General features: G+C 42.0%; 2 protein-coding genes across 2 annotated transcripts; both read left to right on the forward strand.

Moving 5' to 3' along the window:
* Nucleotides 1-37: 37 nt before the first annotated feature.
* Nucleotides 38-1,494, forward strand: LOC125303412. Its single transcript, XM_048257171.1, has 5 exons — nt 38-94; nt 327-421; nt 583-1,167; nt 1,261-1,344; nt 1,465-1,494. Exons 3-5 carry the CDS (start codon nt 601-603, stop codon nt 1,492-1,494), a joined length of 681 nt encoding a protein of 226 aa, XP_048113128.1. The 5' UTR covers nt 38-94; nt 327-421; nt 583-600.
* Nucleotides 1,495-2,573: 1,079 nt separating this feature from the next.
* saal1 (serum amyloid A-like 1) lies at nt 2,574-11,222 on the forward strand. Its single transcript, XM_048257169.1, has 12 exons — nt 2,574-2,837; nt 3,185-3,286; nt 3,376-3,459; nt 4,772-4,851; nt 4,977-5,036; nt 7,226-7,341; nt 7,646-7,826; nt 8,792-8,874; nt 9,143-9,325; nt 9,539-9,744; nt 9,933-10,025; nt 10,875-11,222. The coding sequence occupies exons 1-12, from the start codon at nt 2,670-2,672 to the stop codon at nt 10,965-10,967; spliced, it is 1,449 nt and encodes a 482-aa protein (XP_048113126.1). The 5' UTR covers nt 2,574-2,669; the 3' UTR covers nt 10,968-11,222.
* Nucleotides 11,223-11,787: the final 565 nt, after the last annotated feature.

The following is an 11,787-nucleotide window of genomic DNA, read 5'->3' on the forward strand; positions in this document are numbered from 1 at the left end:
TGTAACAATGAGGCATTCTAGAACAGGTCTAGAATGTTCAGTAAGTTAACACTCATAATCACTTTTGATTTCAGACTGCGATCGTTACTGCATGGTGAGTGTGTGCTAGTGATACTCAACAAAAATAATATTTTACATGAATTGTTCAATTCAAGACTTTTCCTCAGTGATTCCTTGTTGGTGGAATGAGTTGCCTGTGCTCTCCGTTCCTGTGATAGTTTTGGGTCTTTCAAGAGGGGACTAAAGACATCTGTTCAGCATACACTTTTTACACGGTTCTTATGAGTTATGGTTTTTATATTATAGTATGTGTTTATTTTTATTAGGCTATTCATTGATATTGCATCATTCTGATCACGACAAAAAGACAGCAACTCCTCACAGTCAGTCCATCAAGTGATTTTGGAAAGTCATTTGTAAGGTAAAGACCTAAAAAATAGAGCCTGATAAATGAACACCAATAAACAGCCTAGGCCTAATCATGAAGATGTATGCAAATTGCAGGCAGTAATGAATAGGCTTATTCTGAACATTTAAACGTAGGCTAGTCTGCACTGACTGCAAACTAAACATATTGTATAGTTTTCCAGGATTTCCATAATGGATGAATTTAGTGAGGGTCTGAACGCAGAACTGAGCACCACCACAGCGGATGAGCTGAGACAATTTCTTGGCGGAAAGACCAAAGAGGCACAGGACAAGGAGCTCGCCATGAGGGCTACTCTGGAGAACCTTATACGGTTCCTTGCAGAGATGGAGCAATCCAGTAAGGCAGAGGTCGAGGAGTGGCAAAGAGAGAAAGCGAGGATTGAGGCAGCTATACAGGCCGACCTCCGCTATATGGAGGAGAATATTCGCTTGGACCAAATATTACTCGCACGTTTAGCGACAACGCTGGCTGAGAAGGCAGAGATGGAGAGACAGAAACTCTCAAGTCTACCTCTGGCGAAAGAACACCAGAGGATAGTCTCTCTCCTGGAGAAGAAGTTTGACTATGATTATGATAAAATTATGTTAAACAATCCAGAGCGTGCTAAAAGAGAGTCAGAGAACTGGACCAGATGGACCCAAGAGAGAGTGGACAGCACCTTAAAAATGGCGTTGACTGCTGCTGCCATCAAACAACAGTGGCTACAGCAGCTGAAAAGCCAGGCTGAAAAACGGATGGTGATAAATATCACTTTTACCTACACATCCCACCTATACTTTTATACCCAACATGGTGGCAAACTGAGAAAATGCTTTGTCTGTTTTCCTCAGGTGTCTGTTCCTCAGGTGTCAGACGGACCTGCTCAAGAGGTCAACGACATCCAAATTAAGCTGAGCCTTGATGATGGCCTCCAGGTACCTTAACGCATAGTTGCCATGAAACACTGTAATTACACCATGATTGATTATGCACAATCTTACACACAATCTTTCTCCAATCTAGCTCATAATTAACCCAAAACATTTTTTTTTTAGTCTCTGAGCTTCAGCAGCCAGAAAAGCTGAACAGGTTAGTTGTTCAAAACCAGATGCTCCAGGCGAAGATTGATGCAAAGTTGGACAAAAAGATGGCACGTCTTGTGGCTGAGGCCATTAAAAAGGAGGAGAAGATCAGGGCTGCAGAGCTGAAGAAGAGGAGGCAGATGGAGGAAAAGACAAGGAAAAAGCTGGAGGAAATACACAAGGCCGAGCTGAAGGAAAAGAAAAGGAGGGAGGCTAAGGAGAAAAAAGAGGCCGAAAAAATGGAGAGGAGGCGAGCAAAAGAGGAGAGGGGCGAGACCACACAGCCCAGATTTTGTTTCTGCTTCAGGAAATCTTCCCGATCAAAAGACAATGACCAAGAAGTCCGTAGCACTGATAATGAATAAATAATATTTTTCAGTCCATCTGTTTTTTGTGCTTGTTCCATCCAGACTAGGGACCTGTTTCCGAAGCGATGGCCACACCAGCCGGGCCAAGGGTGAATTGGCCTAATTTATAACCTCATTGCTTTATTTATTGTTCAAATCTCAATGTGTGTATAGCTATACTTTATCAGTTTCATTTTTCGGTTCAGACATCGGGTTCAGCTCATTTCAAAGAAAGGTTTTTTTTTATTATTTTTTTAAAATTATTATTATGAATAAGCATTGGTACATTAACATAGTACAAGTTAAAAATCACGATGGTACCATGAAAAATTCAACATTACATAGATAAAGACAAAAAACCATGTATGCAATTCAGACGCTAGGGAAGGTTATAATAAGAGATCACAAAGCTTAACCAAAACAAAATGTACAGGCTACTACTGTAACAGTTCATATTGCTTTAGGGTTACAGAATTGAAGTTGATTAATGTACTGTTTAAGCTCATTCTTATAGGCCATAAAAGAGGGCTTGCTACCAATAAACTTACATTTATGAATGTGAAATTTAGCTAAGAGAATAAATAGATTAATTATGTATGTGTGTGCATTTTCTTTGGAATCAACTTCATTTCAAAAGGTCTTGTTTGTTCAGAGTCGCTCTACGTGTTTTACGTGATGACATCATTTTTATGTATACCACGTGGGCATTCAGCGTGGCGCGCCATGCGGAACGAAACCGTCAGACGGACGGTTATGACTGGAGTAGTCTTCTGCTTTGGCTGCCTGTAGCCAACGCTCTCGGCTTATGCGCGCTATTAGAGAAACACCAATATGTCAGATTCTTCTTCCGAGGAATACAGCAACTCGCCGGTGATGGACCGAAACCCTTCGCCTCCTCCTGAAAACGAGGAAACAGAGCCTACAGATGAAGTGGACGCCATCGGAGCAACGGTGTACAGTAAACACTGGCTCTTCAGCACGCTGACCCGACTCATACAGGTAACGTAATGCGGGGAAACTCTCAGCTTTACTGAAGTGGTTGAAAAAAGACATTAAAAGCCACTGGCAAATGGCAACTTTACGTTGTAAATGTATTGACAAATGATCATGTCACTCTGCTTGGATGTTGTTGCTATTCATTAGTTAAGCATAGCCTACCAGCTGCTCCCCAGAACATAATGCCAGAGTGTGCATGAGTGGCCTATATCTTTACAGTGACCCTTCTCTTGTAAAAGTATAGTCACTAGTATGCAACGCTGTGTAGGTGAGAACTGATCAACAGTTACATAATTCATATGTGGTATACCTAGCTGTTGTCTTGAAACCATGAACTGCATTCACTGCAGGCTATAACAGAGCAGAACTCAGGAAATGGTGAAGGCCTGAGTGAGCTGTCAAATGAGCAAGAAGATGAGCTGTGTAAAGTCTGGGACATGGCCATGGATCAGGTGAAGCACCCACACAGACAACCATTCACTCCCCTTTAGCTCAATATAGCTGAATATTCATATTGAGTTGCTTTGTTTACTGTTTGCAGGATGTTGCTGGATTCCTCCAGGAGTTTAAAGCTGCTGAAATCCTGTTGGGAGTGATTGCTAAATCTCGATGTCCACGGCTCACCGTAAGTTTGACTCCAGTGTGCACTGGATGATGTGCTACTAACCTTTAGTCTTGCCAGACCAAGCGCAATCTTTTAAGATTGAACATGGGTCTGTGGAGTCTGCTATGTATTTTCTACTGAACAAGAGGCGTGATCAACAGGCATAGTTCAAATGACTCTGTACGCAATTGGAGTCATTCACTAATCTGACCAACGAACTGGGTGACAGAGCGACGGGAAAACTTCAGGCAGGAAACATGCTGGAAACTTGTCAACAAACACATCGTAAAAGCACTAATTTCCGCCCATTCCGTTCAAAAATTCTAAAACAAATATGATTTTTAATACTTCAAAATAACATTTGATAAATGAACCTTACATTTCAGTAGCCATGGGTGTGTAGATTTGAACAAAATCTGGTTTGGTTCTTAACGGGAGCATTTACTTCCTTAAAAATACGATTTTGTTTACCGTGCTCAGAGTTTGGTGCTGGGCTGGTGGGTGCCTTATTTCCGCCACTCGGCAAACTCTCGCCGCGAAATCAACATTCCACTGGAGCTCCAAGGGGATTTGTACACGCAGCCATACAACACCGTTTACAGTTCTTCGAGTCACGGTAAAATGTAATTTTTGGTACATAGCTAATTTAGATACCCTTATGGGGTGGGGCCTTGCGTTTCTTTAGAGATCCGCTGTCTTGGTTTGTATAGAAATTAATATTAAGTGAGTGACACATACACGTAAAAGGGCGGAAATAGGTGACGTTCCATAGCATTTATCAGCGGTCTGCAGAAGCAGCAATGGCATTGAGTGATTTTTGCAGGTTGTGCAAAAAAAAACATGAAAGTAAATGGTATTTACACCCACTCGATCGATTTGTTTCGACATTGAGCATCGTCAGAGGTTAAAGGGAATTGGATTGACGGTTGTGAGAGAGACTTTGCCGCCGCTTCCCTGTCATCATCTTGTTAAACCTGCCAATAGTGCGCCAGGTGGATAAGCTAGTTTGTGATTGGACCCGGCAAAATTGTAACGGAAGTAGCAGAGAAAGATGCACAGGTTTTCAGCCTGAGCTGCAGGGCGAAAAAAAAATCGCCGGCAGATCAGGCTGGGTTTACCCAGTCTATAACCTTTGTACGCTACTCAGAACCTGCATTCCACTAAATCTTCTGGTAAGATGTATGAATGGAATGCATTGTTCCCATTAATACATTCATGTTCATAGCAAACATTTAGGTACATCTCAGCGTTGTTAACGTGAAGCCATTTCACATTGACATAAAGACATTTCATTACAGACACAGTCACTCATACTGTATGTGTTGTCTTGCAGGAGATATGTGTGGGCATTCTTGGTAATATGGCCTGTTTCCATGACACCTGTTTGGATCTCAGTCAGAATGAAGATCTAGGGTGGGTAAATACATGTTTGTAGATTAACCAGTGTATGGGCAAATTAAAAATTCTGGTTATCCTTTGCAACTCATTTCCATCTTTTGTCCATGTGCTTCTCTCAATATCTACTTCTATCCTCTTAGAGCAGTACTTTTGCTTCTCCTTGGAGATACAGACCCCCCTACTTTGTTGGAGACCTGCAGGTAAGAGATGCAAGTCCATTTCTTGTCAATGTAACACATGGTTTGCATTTTGCATTTTGCCATTAGATTCATAGCTCACACGTGAGCCCTTGATACACCAGTTCAATGTCTCTTACAGGATAGAATTAGGAAGGTATAAAATGAATAGGTATAAAAAGGTATCGCTGATCCTCTATAAAGCAACACTTACATCTCCTAAATGGTACTCTCAATGTATGCTTTTCAAGGCTGTGTCAGACTATACTGAATTAGTAGAAGTTTATAATGAGCGTTAGTTGCTGTTTGGGTTTCACTTGCGTGACCCAGCGCTTCTCATCAGGCTCATTGTTCTGGTCTGTGTCTGGAGGTTGTGTGACAATGTTTCTGTCTCGTCTTCTCATGATACGTGTGTGTGTCTTGATGAGGCCGTGCTGTGTTTGGAAGATATGTTTATGGGATGCATCTGTGTTGGGATGTGTCTGTGTTGGATAATTCTAGAGTAGAAGCAGGTTTTCAGTTTTTTTTAGTTTTTAAGAGTGCTGGGCCAGACTTAGTACCGGTAATCCGAAAAGGAGAAAAGAGCGCACTTTGCATACTGTAAAAAAACTTTTTTTTCTTGTATCGCTCCAAAACATGTCTGTGCAATAAAAAAGATTGTATGCACAGTTCGTCCTTTACTTCTTTTCTGATCTGTGTTGACATGTTTATAGGATGTATCTGGGTCATTCCACGTCAATTCAACCAGGGCCCACACACTTAGGTCTCAAAAAATTCTGAAACAATTACCAGGTGTACCTATGTTACCCAGGAGACACACTGTAAAATTACTCTTATGTAAGATCAATACTTTCCAAGATACAGCCAGTTTTACAGGGGAGGGGGGGTGTCGATTTTTGTTGACCCTCTTTTTTTTGTCAAAGTTCACAAGCCCACAGTGCAAGAACTAAACCATGTAGTAGGCTCAAATTTTGCATGCTGGTACATAAATAGGAATAGTATGTAGCAAAATCGTCACGTTTGGTCTGGATAATCCTGCATGGTCATAGCTGTCCCTCAAAGTTGATACAAATTTTATTGGAGTTTTTGGCTGGGCTCTGTTTAAGCCTTCAGAAGACATATTTGTACTCAACATAGGCTCTTGATTTATTTTCCTTACTGAGACAAGTAGAAACACTCACACAAAAAACAATGAACAGAAAATAAATTCCTTCAGGGTCTGAACAGCAGACTTTACAAGTCTAAAAAATCATTTTGGTTCTCATTTTCAGAGCACCCAAACACCTTGTGGGAATATACAAAGATTTTTTTTTTTTAAAATTCTTTATTCTCCATGATCTTTTCTTTTTCAAAAACACCAATTTGACTTGTCTTATGCAAATCTTTCTTTTTCACTTTCCACCCTGAACATGGGCAAAATGCACCATTGACATCAATATGTTTTGTATAGAGCTACTACAGGTTACTCTATACAACCACAGGTGGCAGTGTGGTGACTCTAAATAAATCATATTGATGTCAATGGGGCATTTTGCCCATGTTCAGGGTGGAAACTTGTGAGGTCTGCTGTTCAGACCCTGAAGGGATTTGTTTTCTGTTCATTGCTTTTTGTGAGAGTGTTTCTACTTATCTCAGTAAGGAAAATAAATCAAGAGCCTATGTTGAGTACAAATATGTCTTCTGAAGGCTTAAACAGAGCCCAGCCAAAAACTCCAATAAAATTTGTATCAACTTTGAGGGACAGCTATGACCATGCAAGATTATCCAGACCAAACGTGACGATTTTGCTACATACTATTCCTATTTATGTACCAGCATGCAAAATTTGAGCCTCCTACATGGTTTAGTTCTTGCGGCTGTGGGCTTGTGAACTTTGACAAAAAAAAGGCCGAACAAAATCCGACACCCCCCTCCCCTGTAAAACTGGCTGTATCTTGGAAAGTATTGATCTTACATAAGAGTAATTTTACAGTGTGTCTCCTGGGTAACATAGGTACACCTGGTAATTTTTTCAGAAATTTTTGAGACCTAAGTGCGTGGGCCCTGGTTGAACTGACGTGGAATGACCCATCTGTGTTGTTTGTTATGTTATGTTGTGTATGTTTATGAACTGTATCTGTTGATATGTTTATGGGATGTATCTGTTTATGTTTATGGAATGTATCTGTTGATATGTTTATGGGATGTATCTGTGCTGTGGACCGTGTCCCCAGGCTTCTGCTGACCTGCATGTCCCAGGCCGACGTGTCCTCCCTGTGGCTGGAGAGGATCAGCCAGCAGCCCTCCGTCTCCCCCAGCCTCTGCTTCATCATGAGCAGCTCCACCAGTGGTATAGATCACAGACAGACACACAGACAGACACACAGACAGACACACAGACAGACACACAGACAGACACACAGACAGACACACAGACAGACACACAGACACAGACACACACAGACAGACACACAGACAGACAGACACACCTTTTCAGGGACGTATTTGTGAGTCTTCTGTCTGTATTATTCTTTCTTAACCTTCTGGCCCTTTCTCTGTGTCTTTCTCTCCCTGTCCCTCTCTCACTCTCCATTCCCTGTTGCCCTTCTCTGTTCCCTCCTGTGTCCTGGTCACTCCCTGTTTGCTTCCCTCAGTGGATCTCCTGGTAAAGGTGGGGGAGCTGGTGGATAAGCTCTTTGATGAGGACGAGGAGCTGATGAAGAGCTGGGTGTCCAGCGGCGGTTGTCTTGGCGATAAAAATGAGGGCGACTGTAATGGGGATGAGCCTCGGCCAGACGTAACAACCTCTCTGCTGGAGGCTGCCAAGCAGCTTAGGTCTGTCCGCCCTGTGTGTGTGTGTGTGTGTGTGTGTGTGTGTGTGTGTGTGTGTGTGTGTGTGTGTGTGTGTGTGTGTGTGTGTGTGTGTGTGTGTGTGTGTGTGTGTGTGTGTGTGTGTGTGTGTGTGTGTGTGTGTGTGTGTGTGCGTGCGTCGTGTGTCGTGTGTGTGTGTGTGCGTGTGCATGCATGCTTGTGTCTAATACCCTCTGAGAGCTGAGTGAGAGTGTGAGTGTATGCAAGTGAGAACATTTATGTAAGTCTGTAAAAGTAATGGACAAATGAGACAAGTGCTGGTTCAAGGTCACTGCATGTGTTTGCGAGTAAGAGAGATAGCGTGAGACAGACATTTGTATACAATTTAAGTAGTATGAGCTGTGTGATTAGTGCCTATTCAAGGTCAGTGTATGACTAGTAAGTGTGCAGTGGATTGGTGTATGTAAATGTCTGTGCATGGAGAATTGCAGTGTAAGATTCACATAAGAAATATAATTGCAGTGTAATCATTTTGTAGTACCTCATGATGTGTGTGTACACGGTCTATATATATATTACAGGGTTCCCACGGGTCATGGAATTTCTGGAATATCATGGAATTTTGGAAAGTCTATTCCAGACATGGAATATCAGGGAATTTTGAATTTAGAATTGGTGTATATCTGGTTATTAGCTTTACTGCTGGCTTGAGTACTGTAGTTGTGGTTAGCCCAACTTTGTTCATTCAATACCCATTTATTCATCTCTCACTCTAAAAAAAGTAAAACATTCTTGAACGCTACACAACTGTTCTGAAATCTTGTATCCTTCATTATAAAGTAAGTCATGGAAATTTTCGTCAGGGAAAAGTCATGGAATTTTACATTTTACTTGTGAGAACCCTGAGTGGGAACCCTGATATTATTAGTCAGTGAATCGGTTAAGGGTTAGTGGGTTCGTGTTGTGATGATTGTGTGTCCCTTCTGTAGGTCCGAGAGCTCTGAGGGCCTGGAGGTCTACCTGCATGCCATTCAGCTCCTCACCACCGTACATGTTGGCATACAGGCCATGGGTAAGGATTGCTGGGCACAAGCACAGACCATTAAATGTAATTTATTTGTCATGGGAATATTACATTTACTTTTAGAGAATTATTGTCATTATTGTATAGGTACTGTCCTTTAGTTTGGCACTGCTGCAGATTATTGGTTGAATGGTTTTTGAATCAGATGCTGTTGTGCAGCTTTTCTCAAATGTCTGACCTGACCTGAAATGAGTGTGTGTGTGTGTGTGCGTGTGTGCATGTGTGTGCATGTGTGCGTGTGTCTGATTGTATGTAGTGTGTGAGGATGGCCCTGGCGGTGCCGTGTGGGCGTTCCTGTGTGCGGTGGTATGTGAAGACCTGTGCCAACCGGATGACCCCGCCCTCAGCCTGCAGGAGCAGAAGGGTCTGTTAGGTCCCGCCTTGGCCGTGCTCTCCGCCCTCTACGCATGCCAGGGCCAGCACTTCACAGCAGACATCAGTAAGAGCACGTGTAGCACTCTGTGTCTATCACTGTCTGTGTGTGTATGTATCTGTGCATGCCTGTAGAACTGTACAAAGTTCATTTCCTTGTTCATAGTTCATTTCCTATTGAATGTTTCCAGTAATAATGCATGTTGATATTTAAAACCATCCTCAAATCTGGAAATGTTGTTTTAGTTGCTATAACTGTGCCTATAATGTTTTCCTACAGATATGAATTTGGTGGGTAGTGCTCTGCGTGTGTTGCAATACCATCGAGAGAACCAGCTGAACCGCGGGCAGGAAGGGCACTCAGGCCCTGACCACCAACAGAGTCAGGAGGAAGAGGTGGGCCGTGGAGAGGAGGATGAACAGCTGACAGCCTTGGTGGAGTGTACATGTGAACTACTAGCCAGCATCCTTGTTGTCATGTCCAGGGTAAGGAGGATCTTGAAGTGTTTGTGTGAATGTGTGGTGAGTAGGCTATGTTGTTCATGCATAGACTTTGTCAGATCTATGTTAATTTTATTCGTGCTTAGGTGGTCTCAGAAAATCGAGGAGGTTAATTCTATGAGGTTCTGTTTTGTTTCTCACAAAGCATGTCTGTGTGTCATTTATTTCTGCAGGATGAAGTATCAGAGTTAATAAAGAACCGATTGCTAACTGAAAAAAACTGCTTGTCTGCAACCAAAGCCCTCCTCCCACAACACACTGCTGCGGTGAGACACACACACACACACACACACACACACACACACACACACTTGCTGACACTCACAAAACTCTTCTCAGATATTTAAGCACTTATCACAGACTTCTACACACATACATGAACACACTCTCATTAAGTCATACACACATTCAACCTCATACACATCCATTCAAGCACCCATAGCTTGCTTAAACATAAGACCCCTTTACACTGGGTTTTTAGTTTGGAATGGTTGTGTCTTGCGGCATGGCTGTCATTTTTACAAACATTTAGGAAAAATCATGTGCCACACTGACCCCATACGTGCCCCAGTGAAGGTACTCTTAAAGCCGGCTCCATGGAAGTGTAAATGGGGCAGCCGGAATATTGCAGAACGAGTGTGAGACGTGACCTAGAAGCTGAGCTGATTGAAGCATGCTGCTGTGTTAGAAGGCAGAAATCTGACATGATAAGCATTAAAATACTGTATTATTCACTTTGGAGTGAGTTGGAAAGCCTTTTGGAGCCATTTGTTATAATCTACAAGTGGTTGTGATCACTTTGAGCTCAAGACTGTCGGTTGTCAGTGAATTGGAGAAAATGGATTTTAACCTGTTTCAGCCCATACAGCTGTCTGTCTGTGCAGGTTGCTAGCTAAACTAACTACCGAGGGTATGTGTTTCAGAAGTGTAGTTTCTATGAAATGACAGCTAGCTAACATGTTGGTTTGAATTGACTGACACTTTGAAACTCGTAAAGTGGCCACTAGATTGAAGTCAAACTTACTTGCTTTCTCTCACTTTTTCTGAACTAACCTTACAAATATTTTCTGTTTGTCTTCTTACCCCCTGTCCCCCTCCCATGTTTACACCATCAGGTGCAGCACCTTGTGGGGGTCCTGTCAGATGTGGAGCCCAAACTGGCAGACTCTGTGAGAAAGGAGGTCCCCTCTTTGAAAGCCCAGAGTTAAGGTCTACACCAGGCCTGTCCAAGATGACACACACACACATACACATACACACACTCACAAACACATCATATGTCCTGTATACTTTTTTTTTTGTCCCATTGATTCATGAACTTACTCATTCATGGACTGCATTGAACTGGCCTGCAAGTCAGCATCTATGGACTAGATTTCACACATCCCTGATTGTCTCTGAATTTGTATTTTTTGTAGAAGACAAAAATATTTGTTTAAATAAAAATATTTTCCTTTTTGTAATACTTGTGTGTGTGTGTATACCTTTACTTATGGTTTAGTGGAAAAATTGTGCGAACGAACAATCTTTTTGTCCCTCAGTATTTGAGAGCAGTAGTGGACTGGACAAAATCACATCCATAATTCCCGACTGGTCTAACATTTAGCTGTTGTGGAGATGATTATATTCCCATCTTAAAAACACAACACAATGCAGCTCCCACACCCCAGGTAATAACGTTTACAGTGACTAAATGAGCTCCCTGGTTGTCCATGAGGGGGCAGAATTGATCTGATGTAACAATTCCTTTTAGAGCAGTATATTTGTCCTTGTCAGAGATGTCATCCACAGTCAGTGTTGGGAGTAATGCGTTACAAAAGTAATGTAATTACTGTAATATATTACTGTTTGCAGTAACGCGGTAATGTAAGGCATTACTAAAAAAAATGGGTCATATTTTACTCGATACAAACTTACAATGCATTTTAACCCGAAATGAAGTGGTGTTTTTTTTTTTTTTTATACATATTCGCAAACACCACCGCGAGAACAACAGAGAAGAAAAAATCGCGCATAATAGTAGAACGT

This window comes from Alosa alosa, chromosome 11 (assembly GCF_017589495.1).
Source record: "Alosa alosa isolate M-15738 ecotype Scorff River chromosome 11, AALO_Geno_1.1, whole genome shotgun sequence".
NCBI classification, from domain to species: domain Eukaryota; kingdom Metazoa; phylum Chordata; class Actinopteri; order Clupeiformes; family Clupeidae; genus Alosa; species Alosa alosa.